Consider the following 20196-nt stretch of genomic DNA (forward strand, 5'->3'; position numbering starts at 1 on the left):
AAAGAAAGCAAAGATAAAGGGATTAAATAAGAAGCCATTCAACCCCAGAGGTCTGGATGAATACAATGAAAAGCTGTGGGCAGGCGAATAGAGTTTAACTTTATTTCAAAATACTTTTTTTTTTTTTAAATTTATTCAGAGAGAGAGCACAAGCAGGGGGAGAGGCACAGGGAGGGTAGAAGCAGACCCCCCCTTGAGCTGGGAGCCCAACTTGGCGCTAGATCCCAGGCCCTGAAGATCATGACCCAACCAAACGGCAGACGCTAAACCATCTGAGCCACCTAGGCGCTCCCTAAAATCCTCACTCTTTAGGGATGATAAGGTATTGGCTCCAAAAGCCGACTTCTCGGTTGTTCCATATCCAAGTTATCCAGCGGGTCCTCACGGTAACCCCACCGCCCGGCCTCCAGCGGTTTCCCGCCACCGAAGCCCGCCCTCTGCAGAGCCCCGGCCGGGCGCCTGCGCCCTCCGCGCGCCACCTCTTCGCGCCTGCGCACGGCGCCACCACCGCTCCTTCCGTTGGGCTCTACACAGCGCGGGACTAAACGCGCTTCCTGGACGCTGCCCGCCGCGAGGAGTTGGCCGTTCCTCAGCGCCGCGAGCCCCGGAGACTCGCCCTCACTCCGCCAGAGGCCATCCGCCTGGGCCCGCACGGGAGGAGCGGGGCCTCTGAGGGGAGCGGCGACCCCGCCGGCCCCCGTCTCTTTCCCTGGCGGCGGCGGCTTCTTCCGTAGGACAATATGTTCAAGAGAATGGCCGAATTTGGGCCTGACTCCGGCGGGAGAGTGAAGGTCAGTGCCCGGCACGCACCTCCCCTCCGGGAGTGGCTCTCAGGTTCTGGCTCCGCCCTGCGCTGCGTGGGGAGGGCACGGTGGCTTCCCTCTCGCGCCTTCTCAGCTCGGGTTCCAAACGGTGGTTTCTAGATGGAGAGCCAGTCAAAGCCGCTGCGGGAAAATCAGTGTGACTTTTGGCCGCGATTTGACCGCCTCTCAACCCCTTTCCCTCCCCGCCCCCAAAGCCAGTGGTGGCTTGGGGGAGAACTGGACGTTGTTGCCGAGGAAAAGAGCTCCGTTGAGGGCTTGGTGCTCTTCTGCCAGCCCAGGTCACCGGTGAACTGGGGGTGCCATCCACCTGATTGTGAGGGTAATAACAGCAGACACTGGATTCTGCGCTTAACCGTGCCAAGCACAGTAGCCAAGCGCCTTACCCGATTCTGTGACTCTGTCCTTGCAGCAGCTTTAGAAAGGCTTGCCCTCATAACACGTGCAAGTGCGAGAACTGAAGGAACTGCGGGGTGGGGGAGGGGTGTAGAAAAGTTCAGAAAACTTGCCCGAGTTCATGATGTCCACAGAGCCCCAAAGGTTCGGCCAAGGTATTAAGCAAGGCACGCAGAGAACAAACACTGGCCCGCACATCGAGAACATTCAGTAAATGTGAGTTTTTTGTTGTGAAAGTTGTTAACGTGGAGCCTAACATAATGTTTGACACTGACACATTTCCCTCCCACTTTCCTACATCCCCTGGCACATGAGTTTTTAAGGCAGGGTTTTCGAGTTCTTGATAGAACACCTGTTTTTACGCCTTCTGATTTTATATTTACTGCAGAAAGGAAATTTTTTTTTTAAAAGAAATCACGCGCGTTTGCACCAATCTAGTTACTCTTATCAGTGTCCTTATCAGTGTCACACTGTTTTTACATAATTTTGACTCTATGTGTATACAGCTATTATGCACAGTGCTTTAATACCACATGCAAAGTAGAAGTTTTTGGAAAATTTCAGAAACTACCAAAATTTAATAGAACGGAAAAGATGTCAGGTAAAACTTACAGTACCAGAAACTTAATAAATACATATCTTGCCCAAACTTTGGGCAAGGTTTTGGACTGATTGGAAGGGGGTTGGGACATTAGCTTTTGGAGAACTTGTGGAACTTTCTCTACTTGTAATTGTGTAAGGTTCAAAAAGTCCAAAGTGATTTGAGGAAATTAGGCTTGTAATCTTCAAATGCTTTTCCACCAAAAATGTGTGTGAGTTAGTCCTGTAAAGCTTTAAAGTTCGGGATTTCTCATTCTTGATGATTGTTATGTGGTTTTGTAGGCATCTTTTCCCAATTTAGATTAATTTCCTTCAGTGAGAAAGTCTATTGACAGATGAACCCCGTTTGCATCACGTGAGGAAATCCACTCAGCAACACAGTCATAGCTGCAGGATCTCTTATCTATTCCCCACACCAGTGCTCCTTATGCTCATTTATTCCTTCTTGCCTCATTATCCTTATGCCTTGAATGTGATGCCCCTTCTGTTGTTGCCACAAGTGTCAAGTAGCACTTACTGTGATTATTTAAATTCTCATACAAACTGCTTGCTTTCTTCTGAACTAACTTGAGGCTAATAGGGACTGGATTTGTTAATTTTCCAACCAAAATGGAAAGTTTTTCCATTTGTTCACTGCTTTTCCTCTCTTATAAGTTGTTGAGTACATTGGCACAGCACTTCTAATATGTGGTAATATGTGCTCTTTGATGTTCAGATACATTTTTACTGTTGAACAATTAGTCTCAAATTTCATGTGCAATATTCAGCGTTTTCTCCTCACTTGAAATTTTTTGTCTCCTTTTCGTGATAATCGGGCAATAGTCACCACATCTACACTTACCAGATGTGATGTGAAACATGAACTTACATCTCAGAACTTAATACATGAGTAATCATGAGAAATGTTTGCCCTAATTCCACCTAAAATCCTCTCCCAGACTGCCTTTAATATTTGTACTGTGTTTTGGAAAACACTGCCGTAAGCTGATAAATCAGGACATTATTACCATCAGGGGATGGCAGTCAATTGGCAGTCTTAATTCCCAAGGATTGACTTAAAGTTTGTAAATAAAGAGCCTTTCTTCAAAACAAACAAACAAAAAAATCAAAGTATTTTACATGATTTAAATAGACATTTAAAAAATGGAGACATTGTAATTAATCTGGTGTTTAGTTACTTGTGTTAATATGAAGATAATTGTCTGATACTGATTTGTTGAGAGAAATCCATGTTATAAATATAAATATATTTATATAAATTTATATAAATATAAACTAATTATTTAGATTGCTTGCCATTCCTTAAAACAAGTTTTCAGAGCTCTTATTCTGTATATTTGGATAATGATGCAATATTAATTGGTGTTGAAATTATTTTTCTTTTAGGGGGTTACTATCGTTAAACCAATAGTTTATGGTAATGTTGCTCGGTATTTTGGAAAGAAAAGAGAAGAGGATGGGCACACCCATCAGTGGACAGTGTATGTAAAACCATATAGAAATGAGGTAGGCACTTGTTTCTCCTGTAACTTTTTTGAAGCTACCATTTGTTTTTGATTGAAGATAAATTGTAATATTATAGATAACTTTCTGGTTATAAAATTGTCACATTGTAGAAATGTCATCCCCCAGATGTTGAAAGAATAAAGTGAGAGTTGTCTTCACATAACTGTTAGTAGAAATCAATTTTCCAGTAACGTTTTCTAACTAAAGTTATGATAACAAGAACCATGCTATAAACACAACACATCTTCCAATCATTGTCTTAAGTTAGCTTCGTATTTAATCAGGTGTTTCAGGAAGGGTAGTTCATACTTTTTAGGAACAATTTGGTATTAAGACCATCAGGAAGGTGAAAGACAAACTATAATCTGGCTGCTGGTAATTTTGTTTGGCTGCTGAATCTCTAATGCCTGGAATACAGTCAGTACATAGTAGGTATTCGGCAAATATTCATTGAATGAATATTTGTAGATTTAAAACCATTTAAAGTTCACACAAAAATTTGTATATGAATGTTTGTAGCAGGAGCATTCATAATAGCCAAAAAAATGGAAACAATCCAAGTATCTTTCAGCTGATGAATGGATAAGTAAAATGTGATGTATCCATACAACAGACTATTACTAGGCAGGAAAAAGAAATAAAGTACTGAAATGTGCTGCTACCACATGTAATAAATTTAGAAATATTATGGTAAGTGAAAGAAGCCAAACCAAAAGCCGTATATTGGATGATTCCATTTTTATAAAATGTCCAGAATAGGGCGCCTGGGTGGCTCAGTTGGTTAAGCAACTGCCTTTGGCTCAGGTCTTAATCCTGGAGTCGGGGGATCGAGCCCCATGTCAGGCTCCCAGCTCTATGGGGAGTCTGCTTCTCTCTGACCTTCTCCCCTCTTATGCTCTCTCTCACTGTCTCTCTCTCAAATAAATAAATAAAATCTTTTAAAAAATAAATAAAATGTCCAGAATAGGCAAATCCATAGACACAGAAAATAGATTAGTGGTTGCCAGTGCATGGGTGGAAGAGGGATTTAGGAGTGAGTGCTAATGGGTATAGGGTTTCTTTGTGTATGATAAGTACATTATAAAATTGATTGTGGGGATGGTTGTTCAATTCTGAATGTACTGAAAACCATTGAAGAGTTACTATAAATGGATGAATTGTGTGGTATATGAATATCTTGATAAAGCTGTTACTTAGAAAGACAAAACAGAAAACCTTCAGTGACTATTGCCCTTAGGATAAAGTTAAAACTATTGTGTTTTAGGGCCACCTAGGTGGCTCAGTCAGTAGAGTTTGTGACTCTTGATCTGGGGTTGTGGGTTCGAGCCCCATGTTGGGAATAGAGATTACATAAAAATAAAATCTTAAATAAATAAAATGGTTTTAAAAGGCCTGCCATGGTCTTTCCCAGTTCTGTGCCTACAGCCTTATCCCTTGCTGTGTTTGCTTCATCATATACCCTACATTCCATCAATACTAGATTACTCTCAGTTTCCCAAAGGGACACTCTTAATTAAAATGTCTTCATTCACTCCTTCCCATCTACTCCATTCTTATTGTTACCTTGGGTCCAAGTTTAAGTGTATTTTCTTCTGAACTACTCTCAATCTCCAAAAATTAAATTAGATGCCGTCCCTACGAACTTACACTTATTGCCCTCCTAACACAGATTACATTGAAATGGCTGATTTTCTTGTCTACTCCCTCCCAATAAGGGCAAGAGTCTATTATTTACCATTGTAGTATTTGGTACCCGGTATTGGTCATTTGTAGAAAAAAACGAAAGAAAATATTGCCAAAGAATCTTCAAATATGCTTATGAAAAGCTGCCTCAAAAAATGATGAAAATATAATGTTACGTGGTCAAAGCAGATGTTAGTATATCATTATGACCCCAATTTTAAAAAAATGTAGATAATCATATGAAAAAAATTCGCAAAAGCAAGTAAAAAGATTAATGAACACTAGTGTCAGGTGTGACTGATTCAGTTTTGCATTTTCTTATTTTTCTGCAGTGAAATTTTTTTTTGAAAATGTCACTTGCCCTAGGAGTATCCCTTTATGTGTCAGAACTACTGAATGTACTTCTGTGCTTCAAAATAAGATTAGGAAAAGGAGGAGTCTTATATCTGATGGTTTTAGGTTACTTAGTTTAGTTGACCTTAGCTTTACGTAATATAATTTTATTGTTTAAAGTTGCTTAATTCTTAGATGTGCTTTAGTTTATATTCTTATTTCTATAAAATATATTGGAAATGTACTATTATTTTATATTTAAATATAAATTATGTTTATATTTATATAAATTTTATATAAAATTTTAAATATATGAATTTTATTATGTATAATATATATCATATATAATATATATCTTATATATAAATCATAAAAATTTTAAGTCTATATAAATTATTTTTATATTTAAATAAAAACAATATTTATATTTAATATATAAATAAGTGTAAATTTATTTTATTATTTATATTTATAGACAATATTTTTATGTAATATACATAAAATATATTTACACATATATTTTATATAATATTAATTTATATATGATTTATAAAATAAATATAAATATTTATATATTTAAACTTTTTTAGAGCATTGTAGAGATATATAAAAATCTCTAGTAAATTAGGGATATGTACGTTCCTGTATATTACGTTATGAAAGAATTCAACTCAGGCCTCCTTTGTTTAAAATAAAAACCAAACCTAGGTATAATTCACATTTTTTAGAAAATTATAGATTCCAGTAGGGATTAAGGGATACACTTGTCATGTTGACCGCTGGTTGATACATGGAATTGTTCAATCACTATATTATACACCTGAAACTAATAAAATACTGTATGTTAACTATACTGGAATTAAAAGAAAAGAAAATAAAATTAGATTCCGTAATATTTGAGGGAAAGTATATTTTATGAAATTAGGTACAATACTCAGTGTATTTTCCTTGTAGTTTTTATATGTAGATGACAGAACTAATTCCTCTATTTCAGGATATGTCAGCATATGTGAAGAAAATCCAATTTAAATTACATGAAAGCTATGGCAATCCTTTAAGAGGTAGGTACAGTACAGTTTTTTGATTCATAATATAAAATTTATTTAACAAATTTAAAAAGATGTAGGAGACTGTACCAGTAATTTATAATTTATAATTGTTTTATTTTTTTTTCTCTTCAGTTGTTACTAAACCTCCCTATGAAATTACTGAAACAGGATGGGGTGAATTTGAAATAATCATCAAAATATTTTTCATTGATCCTAATGAGAGACCTGTGAGTAATGATAATCCTTGTAAACATTCAATAGATTTTTGTAATTGTGAAAATGTAACTTACTTAATGAATAGTTTGTTATATATTGACATTTTTATTCAGATACACTTTATGTAAGCTTATAGCATGGTGTATTTTGCCATGAGTTAAGGTTTTTCATTTTTATGGGAAGTACCTTTCAAAACTTATTTTTCAGTTATAGAAAGAAGGGATATAATGTGAACACTTCTCAGAAAGAAACCATGGAATCATGTGATTACCACAGCAGAAGTTTAAAATTCAGGGCACCTGGGTAGCTCAGTTGTTAAGCATCTGCCTTCGGCTCAGGTCATGATCCCAGGGTCCTGGGATTGAGCCCACATTGGGCTCCCTGCTCAGTGGGAAGCCTTTTTCTCTCTGCCTCTCCCACCCCCTCTGCTTGTGTGACCTCTCTCGCTGTGTCTATCAAATAAGTAAAATCTTCAAAAAAAAAAAGTTTAAAATTCATTAATATTATTTGATTATTAGTAATAAACAAGATGAGTCCATCTGCTGTTCAGAATGAGAGTATCTGGTGTTTTTTGTTTTTTTTTTTTAAGATTTTATTTATTTATTTGACAGAGATCACAAGCAGGCAGAGAGGCAGGCAGAGAGAGAGAGAGGAGAAAGCAGGCTCCCTGCGGAGCAGAGAGCCCGATGTGAGGCTCGATCTCAGGACCCTGGGATCATGACCTGAGCCGAAGGCAGAGGCTTTAACCCACTGAGCCACCCAGGCGCCCGAGAGTATCTGGTTTTTATAGTTAAAAACCCTAGCAACAGTGTTTTTGCTTTTTTAAGTTGCTATCACTACTAGCAGCTTTATTTTATGCATGAATTTTTATTTACAACCACTGATTTTTTTTCTTTTGTTCTCTTCTTACCAGATTGTTGCTTGATAATGTAAAAAGTCCCTCAAAACATTCACTTTGATCCCTCAGCAGTTTTGTGAGGTTGAGGATATCATCATTTTAGAGATGAGGATACTAAGGTTCAGGGATAAAGTCATATGCTCAGAAACACAGTTAACTGTGGCAGCTAGTTTTTGAACCCAGTTTATTTGCATTCAGACCTCACATTCTTTGCATTATCCTTCCTTTGGACTAAAACTACTCAGCTTGTTTTGTTTGTAAACCCATAGGGTTACAACTCAGTTATAGCTCCCATTCCACTTGTGTGTTTGGTGTTTAACTCCAGTTTCAGATCATCACCATTAATTTTCATCTTGATAGATTCAGTGCATTCCTTTAGCACCAAACATTTATACTTTTATAATCAGATTACATTTTTAAAAGTGTATGGGCTTCTAACAGAGCTATGACCTGGGCCTGTAGTCAGAGAATTGGTTCCTAGTGGACTGCACCAGAGATACTGGAGTTGTTTTTCAAAAATTCAAACTCCTAGGCCCCATCCCCTGGAGAGTCTGATTTAGTAGGTTTGGAAGGAGGCCAGTATAACCTGTGTGATTTTGGTGCACAGTAAGACTTAGGACCCATAGGTATAGGCCATACTTCTCCTACATAGGAATTCCTTTAGGCAGTCTTTCAAATGAGTCTTGTTCGGGCTTGCTGTCTTCAGTAGAGAAACTATTGACTTTGTCAATTAAGTGAAAGATCCTATTCAGATCTGGGGTAGTTCTGGTGGTAAGAAAGCTCTAGTTTAGGGGCGCCTGGGTGGCTCAGTGGGTTAAGCCTCTGCCTTCAGCTCAGGTCATGATCTCAGGGTCCTGGGATCAAGCCCCGCATCGGGCTCTCTGCTCAGCAGGGAGCCTTCTTCCCCCTCTCTGCCTGCCTCTCTGCCTACTTGTGATCTCTCTCTCTCTGTCAAATAAATAAAATCTTAAAAAAAAAGAAAAAAAGCTCCACCTTGGACTTTTTACCAATAACTATTCATATATTCATTTTCTTTTCTCCTAAATAACATCTATAGCTCATTTAAATGTTTTCCATGTGATAAGGTTTTCAGATGTCCTATCATTCTTTTGTTCTTCTAGAATACTCGCAACAGACATTATATTCTATCTGGCAAGAAATTATTAAATATCCATTACTTGCCAAGATACTGTTCAAGGCGTAGGATACAAAGATGAGATTCTGCTCCTGTCCTTAATGAAAATAGTCTATTAGGAAGGATAGAACCCAGAAATACAGCAGATATTGAGAGAGAAGGAAAAGAAATCAGTAATGCTACTAGTGCAGAAATTCTTTTTAACTTTGTAAGATTACCTGAATTCATTTTTACTTTGAGAATGTGTTGTCTTACTTGCCTGTTCGTCATCTGTCCTATCCATCACTCCCAGTTGGAAAGTAATTCTCTGAAAGAAATCATTATATCATATAACATTGTTATGAGACAACTCTCAAAATCCACTCTTGGAAAGAGTGGTTATTGTACTTCTGCAGTGATTAATTTATTGAATAGATTTCCATATAGAGCTACACAGGCCTGAATTTTATCACCCCAAAACTGCGTCTCATGTTCTTTTAGTATAATGAAACCATTACACTTTTTAAATTGTTGGCTTTTTTTTGTTTTGTTTTGTTTTTAAGATTTTATTCATTTATAACTGAGAGAGGGAGCACAAGCACAGGGGAGCAGGAGAGGGAGAAGCAGGCTCCCTGCCAAGCAGGGCTTGGCAATGATCGGGGCTTGATCCCAGGACCCTGGGACTGTGACCTGAGCCAAAGGCAGATGCCTAATGACTGAGACACCCAGGCATCCCTTTAATTGTTGGCTCTTTTAAAATAAGTCATGATGTTTTATTTAAAATAATAAAGACAGGCACAGGTAACATGTGATTTATTCCTGTTACCCGGTTATAGATTAAAAATCTATAGATCAAACCATTATAGATTATAGACCAAATCATTATAAAAGGAATGATTGTTCCTAAAAACCAAAATGCTGAACTTGGGTTTTTATTCCTAGAAATATCTTTGTGTCTAGTTTAGGCATTTTCATTGATCTAAGAATCTTCAAACACCCCTTAAAATTAGAGACATCTGTCTTGACATTTTTCATTGTCTGCATCTACATGAATGCCTCTAAGTGTCTGAATAATAAGTTCAAGGAAGGATAGTTTTATGATGCAGTTTTAAATCATTCATAAATTATAAAAGTACAGTATGTACATGGTTTAAAAAAAGATTTTAAAAATAAAAATACAGGGCTCCTGGGTGGCTCAGTGGGTTAAAGCCTCTGCTTTGGCTCGGGTCATGATCCCAGGGTCCTGGGATCGAGTCCTACATCGGGCTCTCTGCTCTTCGAGGAGCCTGCTTCCCCTTCTCTCTCTGCCTGCCTCTCTGCCTACTTGTGATCTGTCAAATAAATAAATAAAATCTTAAAATAAATAAATAAATAAATAAATAAAATAGATTAAATAAATAAATAAAAAATACAAGTCTCCTGCATGAGTTTCTTAGGGCTGCCATAACAAAGCACCCCAAACTGAGTAGCTAAAAACAACAGGTATTTATTCTCACAGTTCTGGAGGCAAAGTATTGGCCATGCTCTCTCTAAAACCTCTAGGAAAGGATCCTTTCTGGCATCTTCTAGTTCCTGGTAGCCCAGAGGGTTTCTTGGCTCTGGTGGCATAACTAAAATCTTTGCCTCCATTGTTGTCTGGCTTCTCTCCTTCCTTGTCTCTGTGTCTCTTATGAGGAAGTCAGTCATATTGGGTTAGGGTCTTAGCTAAAACTCTCATCTTAACTTTATTACATCTGCAAAGACCTATTTCCAAATAAGGTCACATTTACTAGTACTGAGGCTTAGGGCTTCAGCATATCTTTTTAGGGGACACAGTTCAACCCATAACATCTTTCTCCCACCTCTGGCCCCTTCCCTAGGAAAACCACAATGATTGTTTTCTGTTTCTCTAGAAATTACTCCCATGCATCTCACATATTTGAATCTCCAAGTTCGGATTTTTCAGTTTTCAGTAGTACCTGTCACTTCGTTATGTGATGACAAATGATCCTTTTTCTTCATTGTTTCAGGCTTTTTTCATTTCTCTAGAGGAATTTCTTCAGAAATAATGCCCGAGAAACCTTCACAGCCATTGCTACTGAAAATATCTTTATTTTGACCTCATACTTGATTGTTTGCATAAAAACATCTAAATTTCACAGGAGGATGTGCTGTCTCATGTCTGAGTGATGGGAGAAGGGAGGTTAATGGGCCCTGCCACCACACAGCATTCTTGATTTCTGTACTTGTCGACTTTGGGCTTGGAATCCCCCCTGTCTCCTCTGGTTCCAACCTGTAATGCTGCTTTCTGCCTTGAGTTTTCATGTTGTGAATTTCTCTATTACGGTTTTTCCACTTGTGTAGTCTCATCTCCTTTCTGTCTACGTGAGAAGCTCGTCAAATTGTCTGCTTTTAAATATAGCAATAATGCATGCTTCTTAGAATTATTTAAGCTAACCTTTTGGAAAATTCTTTGAGGCCTCTGGATTGGTTTCTGCAACTTTAATATCAACTCTGTTGTTTTATTAGCTAGGTTTTATTTTGCTCAAGTAATCACACATTGTGCTGCAAAGCTTTTCCTTTGATGTCTTATTATACCTGTTTCTGTGTATTTTGAAGACATGTTGGTTCTACCAAAGTGAATTATCATTGACAAACTTGTTTATTCTGTTATTTGTGTAATAATATTATAGATCACCAGAGAAAATAATCTTGCCTTCACTGAGCATTTTAGTATTGGTTATTTATTTTGAAAGTGTCAAATCTTTCCTCCCCCTGCAAATTTATAAACTTTAATCTTGGGCAGAATAACTGTAAAATTAATCTCATTTCACTTGTGTAAGTAAAAAAGTTAATATCTTAGTGAATTTCCAGTTTAATTTCTATAGTTGTATTTCATGTTATTTTTCTACATAGTTACTCTGTAGAGATGTTTTCTGACATCCATACCTACCCTCTTTAAAACATTCATGTTTAGTAGATGTGGATGGATAATAATACCTAATAGGAAAGTAAAAGTACAGAATAAAAGTACAGAATTTGAGTGATTTGCCACACAGTAACTTGTAGTTGAGATAAGATCTTGAATTTGACATGTTAACTAATTCTGCTTTCTAATTCAGTTACAGAAATCATGATGTCTCACAATGATGAAAACCATTGCCCAGATGTGACATCTATTTTTGTTTCACAGGTAACCCTCTATCATTTATTAAAGCTGTTTCAGTCAGACACCAATGCAATGCTGGGAAAAAAGACAGTGGTTTCAGAGTTCTATGATGAAATGGTAAGAGGATTTTATAATGAGAATTTTAAAAGCATTTTAAGTTGTAGAACTTTGAAGTTATTGGGCTTTTTTTTCATTCTATCCCATTAGATATTTCAAGACCCAACAGCAATGATGCAGCAATTATTAACAACATCTCGTCAGCTAACATTAGGAGCCTATAAGCATGAAACAGAATGTAAGTGCCATGAATTCATAATTAATCCTGAAATATAATGTATTCTATAATGGTGAAAGGATTATGGTTAGTGACTTAAATTTTTTCTAAAGATATATAAAGATAAATTTTTTAGGAGTTAAGAAAATATATGTATTACTATAGAATCTCTAAGAAGGATGTTTTAAATTGTTCACAAAGTAGCGTCTCACATTCTCTGAAATACGGTCTTTTATTCCCTAATTACATTTTAGTATAGCTTTCCATTAGTTTTGCTTAACCCGTCAGTCATTTTCTGTTTACTAGTGCTTGCTAATAAAATCTGTGAAGAACCTTGCAGAACATAATTATAGTTGACCCTTGAACAACACCAGGTTTAGAGCTGCTGACCACCCTCCTCTACTGTACCCACAGATGGTCAAAAATCTCTGTAACTGTTCACTTCTCAAACACTTAACTACTAATAGCCTACTCCTGACTGGAAGCCTTATTGATAAACAGTCAGTTAACACATATTTTGTATATTATAGATTTTAGTCTTAAAATAAGAGAGAGAAAAAATGTTAGTCATAAAGGAAATACATTTATAGTACCATACTGTATTTACTGACCAAAAAAAATCCATGTATAAGTGGACCCATGCAATTTAAACCCATGTTGTTCAAGGGTCATCTGTATACTTTTGTATATAGTAGTATCCCCTATCCATGATTTTACTTTTCGAGGTTTCATTTACTTATGGTCAACACTGGGGCAGAAGCAGGTGATCCTCTTCCTGACACATTGTCAAACGGTCAGTGGTAGCTTAATGCTGTGTCACAGGGCTTGCGTCATTCACCTCACTTCATCTTACCACTTAGGTATTTTATCATATCATATCATTACAAGAAGGGGGAGTATAGTACAATCAGATACTTAGACCACATTTATGTAACTTTTATGACAGTATGCTATTAAAATGATTATATTTTGTTAGTCATTGTTAGTTTCTTACTGTGCTTAATTGATAAACTTTATCATAGGTCTGTATGCAAAGGAAAAAGCATAATGGATATAGAAATCAGAATTATCCCATGGTTTCGGGCATCTACTGGGGGTCTTGGAATATGTTCCTCATGGATAAGGGGGGACTACTGTACTGTGAACTAGTTTATCTCTCTTTGTTTACCCTATGCCATTTCACATAGTTTCAGGTTAATGCTGGGGTGGTGAATACTAGAATGACACGTTGATAATTAGTCATGTTATATTTTCCCTCTAAGCTGAGATGGTGTCAGAATCCCTTACACATCTCTCCATGCAGCTACTGCCAGTCATTTGCAGTTGGTACTCAAGATGATACCTATTTGCCATCCTTGTGTTAACATTTGTGTCACCATTCGTTCAGTTCTTTGATCATCCATTAATTTGCTTACGGTACATATTGAGCACCAGTTATATACAAGACATTATTCTAGGTTCTGAAGATAGAGCCGTGTCCAGACCAGATAAAAATCCCTCATTCCTAAAGCTTACACTCTACTGAGAGAAAGGTAAACACTAAATTAACAAAACAGTAAAGTATAAGTTAGTAATTAGGTGATAGGGAGAAAAACAGGAGGGTAGGGAACACCTTTGGTGGAGTTTATAGATCAGGTCAGAGAATACATTTATGAAGCGTATTGAAAGTTTATAAAACATTACTGCTAATAAATTCATGGAGATTTGCTCAAGCACAGTGATCCAGCTAATCATAATAATAATTGCTTCTACAAGGAATAGTTAGAACAATAGTACACACTTAATAAGAGCTTACTGTATAGTAGATAAGTGTTTTACATTTCTGAACTTCTTGAATTATGGGTATAACAACCCTAGGAAGAAGATGCTACTATTAGCCCTGTTCTGTGGGATAAAGGCCCTAGTGCATAGTGAGACTTAATGACTTGTTTCAAATCACCCAATAACCTGAATCCATGCTGTTCTGTTTGTTCTATCGATATCGATGTTCTATCTGTTTGTTTTATCTCTGTGTAAAAGCCTTACAGTCTGTTCTTCTAACCAGTAAGTTATATTGGCTTTATAAAAATAATAGTCCTCTTTGGATTTGTTTACTCTAAATTGAGGCTTAATTTAGAAGTTTAAAACAAATTCTTCTTTTTATAAGCATTTAATATATAGGAAATAGAAAACTGAAATAAGCTAAAATAAGTTTTTAAATGTTTTTCCTTACAATCCTCATTGCGAATTAGGTCTTCCTCCAAATACATCGTGCCCTTTGCAGTCTTATGATTGGTCAGAAAATAAAGTGTAATGACTAAACCAAACAACAAGAATCTATATCTGTAGTGTATGCTGTCCTTTTGACAAATAAGTTGGATTAGGTCTTCCTGGCTAGATTTAAAACTACCTGTTAACTGTTGTAATGACTGCTTGTTGTTTCCCAAATTTGTATGTGCTGTTTCCAGGGCCTGAGATGTCTATTTCATCCATCTAATTCCTTTCTCATTCTTTAAAACTCAGCTCGATTTTACTGCTGCCAAGAAGTCTTCCTTGATACACACACCCTTTCACACTGGTATGAATCCAGTCTGCTCTCATAGCTCCCTATGACACTGTACAGCATTTTCCTTTCTTATCTATTGTCTACCTCACCCCAGCATCTAACAAAGTGCCTTTCACTTAGTATATGTTTTTTGTTTGATGTGGAGAGAGAGGGAGCAAGGGAATAAAAGTTGTTGCATAGTAAAAAAGCACTCTAAACAAAGTCTAAAGACAGATAAGCCATGAAAAAGTAATGTGCTCCTATCACAAATGACTAGTTTCTTTAATATATAAAGAGCTCCTGCACATCAGTAAGAAAGGCCAATAATTAAAAAGCTTGTGCCCAGCAGAAGAAACCACCAACAAAATGAAAAGGCAACATACTGAATGGAAGAAGATATTTACAAAGTATATATCTGGTAAAGGGATAATATTCAAAATGTATAAAGAACTTCTACAACTCAATAGCAAAAAGGAACAATCCAGTTTAAAAATGAGCAGGATCTGAATTGATATTTTTCCAAAGAAGACATACAGGTGGCCAACAGGTACATGAAAAGGTGCTCACTGTCACTAATCTTCAGAAAACGCAGCTTAAAATTGCAGTGAGATATGACCTCACACCTGTTAGAATGGCTGTTTGCTAAAGGACAAGAACTAACAATTGTTGGCATGTGGAGAAAAGGGAACCCTGATGCACTGTTGGTGGGCATGTAAATTGGTGCAGCTGCTACAGAACACAGCATAGAAGTTCCTAAAAAAATTAAAAATAGAACTACCATATGATCCAGCAGTTTCTTCTTTAACTGAAGAAAACAGAAATGCTAACTTGGAAATTAAAGAGAGATAGATACTTCTATGTTCATTACAGTGTTATTTACAATAGCCAAGATACGAAAACAACCTAAGTGTCTATTGATGAATGAACAAAGAAAATGTGATACAAATATGCAATGGAATATTATTATTCAGCCATTAAAAAGAAGGAAATCTTGCCACATATGACAACATGGATGGACCTTGAGGGCACTATGCTAATAAGTCAGAGAAGGACAAATGCTAAATGATCTTATTTACATGAGGAATCTTAAAACAAAAACAGAAACAACTGGGGCACCTGGGTGGCTCAGTCGATTAAGCGTTGACTGGATTTTGGCTCAGGTCATGATCTCAGAGTCTTGAGCTTTGCACTCAGCAATGAGTCTGCTTTTCTGCCTCTCCCTCTGCCCCTCCTCCTGCTCACATGCCCACTCTCTCTTTAAAATAAATCTTTAAAAAAAAAAAAAGCTCATAGAGAACAGATTGGTGGTTGTCAGAGGTGGGGGTGGGAGGTTGGTGAAATGGCTAAAAGGGGTCAAAAGGCACAAACTTTCAGTTACAAAATAAATAAGTCATGGGGATGTAATGTACAGCATGGAGACTGTAGTTAGCAATACTGATTGCATATTTGAAAGTTGCTAAGAGATCTTAAAAGCTCTCATCACAGGAAAAAAAATTTGTAACTATGATGACAGATGTTAGACTTACTGTGATGTTCATTTTGCAATATGTACAAATGTAGAATCATTGTGTTGTACACCTGAAACTAATATGTCACTTATACCTCAGTTTTTTAAGAAGGCCAAATAATGTGCTAGAAAAATTAGCAAAGGCGGGCGCCTGAATGGCTTAGTCAGTTAAGCGTCTGCCTTTGGCCTGGTTGTGATCTCAGGGTCCTGGGATCAAGCCCCATATCAGGCTCCCTGCTCAGTGGTTGGTCTGCTTCTCCTTCTCCCTCTGCTCCTGCTCATGTGCTCTCCGTCTCAAATAAATAAATAAAATCTTTAAAAAAAAAAAATAGCAAAGGAAAGAAAGACAATCCATGCAAAGGGAAGGAGAAATGTCTCTCCTAAACATAAAAAGATTGGCCCACTTCAGTAGGAAAAAGAGAAAGGCAAATTAAATATACCCTGAAATACCCTTTTTAACCTTTCAGGGTAACAGAGACCAAGAGATTGTTACAGTAGGGAAACAGACATAATGCTAGTGGGATTGGAAAGTAATAGAACCTTTAAGAGTTATTTGGCATTCCTTCAAAGTTACAAGTACATATAGCCCAACAATTGTACTTACAGGTATTTGTCCTACAAGTGTACTCATTATCCCACAAATATACTGAAGTAATTATAGCATATACCGTAGCATTGTTTATGAAAGAAAAAATGGAAATACTCAGTGTATGTCAAAGGAGACAGATTAATGAGTTATGTATGTCCATTAGGTGAAGTCACCTGCAGCCATGAAAAGAATGAGACAGCTGTAGGATACAGAATGGGCTTTCAGACATAATATTAAGTGAAGCAGCAAGATACAGAGCAGTGTGTAGATAGTAGGATACCACTTGTTTTGGGGGGTAAGAAGAAATCACACTTAGATGTGTTCTTGTCTATGAACAAAATATTTCTGGAAAGATAACAAAGAATCCCCAAACTGATTATCTCTGGGAAGAAACACTGATTGGTGTTTCTGGTGGGGGTGGGGGGGCAGAGGTAGAAACTTTTTTCATTATCTACATTTACAGCCTTTTAATCTTGTATCATATATAGGTACTCCTCTATTTTCAAAAATAATTTTCAAAGTTAAAAGCAGTGAAAGAAATTACAAAGAAAAATAATTGTTTTGGCAATATAAAATTTTACCTGTATTATAAAATTTATCATAAAAAGAAAGTCACTGGCCATAAACAAAATAAATATTATTGCATGTTTTTAATGTGCTACATGCTTTACATTTATTACTTAATCCTCAGATATTCTCTGAGAAATACAGTTTGAACCGTACCAAATCGAAACTAGATTGAGGGAGATTTAGGAAGTATCAGCACTTAGCTAATAAGGGGCCAAGGTTGTATTTGAACTGAAGTCTTTCTGATTTCAAAGGGTTACCCCCCCACACACCAAACCATGCTGGTTCCAATTAGTGCTCATCAAAAGTACAGCTGTGGGGATGCCTGGGTGGCTCAGTGGGTTAAAGCCTTTGCTTCAGCTCAGGTCATGATCTCGGTCCTGCGATCGATCAAGCCCTGCATCGGGCTCTCTGCTCAGCGGGGAGCCTGCTTCCCCCTCTCTCTCTGCCTGCCTCTCTGCCCACTTGTGATCTCTGTCTGTCAAATAAATAAATAAAATCTTAAAAAAAAAAAAAAAGGAACTGTGCTTTCATAGTCATCAGCAGCAATTACCTGAAATGTCCACAAGAGGGAAATGCTGGACAAAAAGTAGGCATTTTTCTTTGTAAAACATAATACTACACTATCCAAGTGGGATATTTAAATAGTTGTGTTCTATTTTGCAGTACTGGTATTTTCTTTAGTAATTTGTTATGTGACCAGCTAGAATGTTTTAAATATCATTTAGTGTTTCTCTGTCATAATTGTAGTTCGGAAGGCATTTTATGCACCTGACAGTATTCTAGATATTTTATGTACATTAATTCATTTAAAATTTTTTAATATAAGTATTCGTATAAACTAAAAATGAAAGTTTACAGGTCTCCTTACTAAGATGCTAAGTCCTCTTTACTTGCTGGTCATTAATACCAGTAGGAGTCATTCCACGAGCACCAAGAAAATAGAAAACCTCAACTAAGAGCACATTATCTCCAGAACTTCTGTAAAACCATTAAGACTAGTTTGGGGGAAAGAAATAGGTCATAAAATATACTAAATGAGACAATTAAAACTAGAAGCTAAAAAAAATTAAAAATCTTTTTCAAATAATATGAGGTATTTGTTGTAGTCCCATTATAATATATCTCATCATAATATAATGAGAAATGAGCATAGAAATAAACTTAGAGTGGCACAGCTAGTAAATAGTACAGCTGGAATTTAGACCTAGGTGGTTATTGCTATTAAAAAAATAATTTTATATATATATATATAAATGGGTTTAGGCGTCTGGGTGGCTCAATTGGTTCAGTGACTGCCTTCAGCTCAGGTCATGATCTTGGGGTCCCATGATCCAGTTCCACTTTGGGCTCCCTGCACAGCGGGAAGCCTGCTTCTCCCTCTGACCCTCCCCCCTTTCGTTCTCTCTCTCATTCTTTCTCTTTCAAATAAGTAAATAAAACCTTTTTTTTTTTTTTTAAATAGGGGTTTGTTTTACCAGCATGATTTTGTTTATGTAATCTTTACTGTACATACATTTAAGAACACTGTGTTTATTATCTCTTCTAATTGGCTGGATGTCTCTTGGATTATATGCCACATATGTATGTGGAGAGAAAAACAAGGACATTATATCTTAACATCTTAATTGTGAAATAAATTGTGAGTGACCAGAATTTCATTCTCAGTTGTAGAAAGTGTCTTAGATTCTCTTGTGAGAGTTTAAGACTTTCTACTTCCCTCCCTATATTTAATGTATCTTAAGTTGTTTATATTTCATCATGGAAACTGACATAAGGAAATGCCATATTTATTACTCTCTGACATACCTTAGACATGTGAGAAAAATGAAAATGTTCAATAAAAATGTTTTCCTCAGTTGCAGAACTTGAAGTGAAAACCAGAGAAAAATTAGAAGCTGCGAAAAAAAAAACAAGCTTTGAAATTGCAGAGCTTAAGGAGAGATTAAAGGCAAGTCGTGAAACTATAAATTGTTTAAAAAATGAAATCAGGAAACTTGAAGAAGATGATCAAACAAAAGACATATAAATAGTTCTAAGAGAACTTGCTAGTAAGCTAAGCTGAAAATATGATGGACTTTAAGGGAGAGATGGACTGCAAATGCCATGGTGTTTCTTAGAGAAACGACACATGTAGGTGTTGACCACAGATTTCCCAGCAATGGGGGTCAAAGGATTTGTACTTTTCAAGCAATCTTTAAGGTGAAATAGATGTGGGTAATAAGAATGAATGCTGTATAGGCATTTATCAACCCATTTTGGGGTAACTCTAATGATGTTAAGCACAATTTAAAAAGAATTTTTGCATTGTATATATAGTTTATCCTTTTGACAGGCATCACAGTTTCATAATAAAGTATAAGTTGTACAAATTTTGTACTTTCCTGGTAGAAATAGATGGTGAATTAACATGTGTATTTAATTTTTTAAGTTCTTACCTGTCCCCATCCTAACTCTTTTGTATCGGTTGTACCACTGCCCAGTAAGTACTCAATAAATGTAGTTTACAGATCTTGTGTCTGCCTCTGGTTGTGTTTCTTCCTCTTTGATGAACCACCTGTATGTAGCTCTCATTATAATTAATGTATCTCCCATTATACTGTGACCACACATCTCTTACTGGCACTCAGTGTAGCATAGACATGGCAAACATCATATTTTGAGTATTGTTCTGCCTCACTACCACAGTGTCATTTGTTTTCATGTAGAAAAATATTTAATCCCTCATATATTTTCCAAAGACACATACAAAGCTGCTATGTATCAGCTTCCTATATGACCCCTAATTTCTCTACTTTTTCCTTAGCCTCCTGTTAAAATCCACATAGTGAGCCCTATACTTTTGGACTCATCTGATTGGAACCTGTAGTAGTGCTTGAGGCCACATAGGCTGATCTTTCTAGGCAACCTAGGGACAACAACAGGTAGAAAAGTAATTTGGGAAACATGTAACAATATTAGTTAATGGCAA

General features: G+C 36.7%; 1 protein-coding gene across 2 annotated transcripts; it reads left to right on the forward strand.

Annotated features, from left to right (window-relative positions):
* Window positions 1–511: 511 nt before the first annotated feature.
* On the forward strand, window positions 512–19741 carry YEATS4 (YEATS domain containing 4). 2 transcript variants are annotated; one of them, XM_047742246.1, is made up of 7 exons: window positions 514–791; window positions 3204–3323; window positions 6334–6400; window positions 6521–6615; window positions 11789–11881; window positions 11972–12059; window positions 19085–19741. In XM_047742246.1, exons 1-7 carry the CDS (start codon window positions 741–743, stop codon window positions 19252–19254), a joined length of 684 nt encoding a protein of 227 aa, XP_047598202.1. In that variant the 5' UTR covers window positions 514–740; the 3' UTR covers window positions 19255–19741. The 2 variants fall into 2 exon arrangements, with proteins under 2 accessions (XP_047598203.1, XP_047598202.1); XM_047742247.1 differs by lacking the exons at window positions 6334–6400; window positions 6521–6615 and having other exon boundaries at window positions 512–791.
* The last annotated feature ends 455 nt before the right edge of the window (window positions 19742–20196 follow it).

This window comes from Lutra lutra, chromosome 8 (assembly GCF_902655055.1).
Source record: "Lutra lutra chromosome 8, mLutLut1.2, whole genome shotgun sequence".
Classification (NCBI taxonomy): domain Eukaryota; kingdom Metazoa; phylum Chordata; class Mammalia; order Carnivora; family Mustelidae; genus Lutra; species Lutra lutra.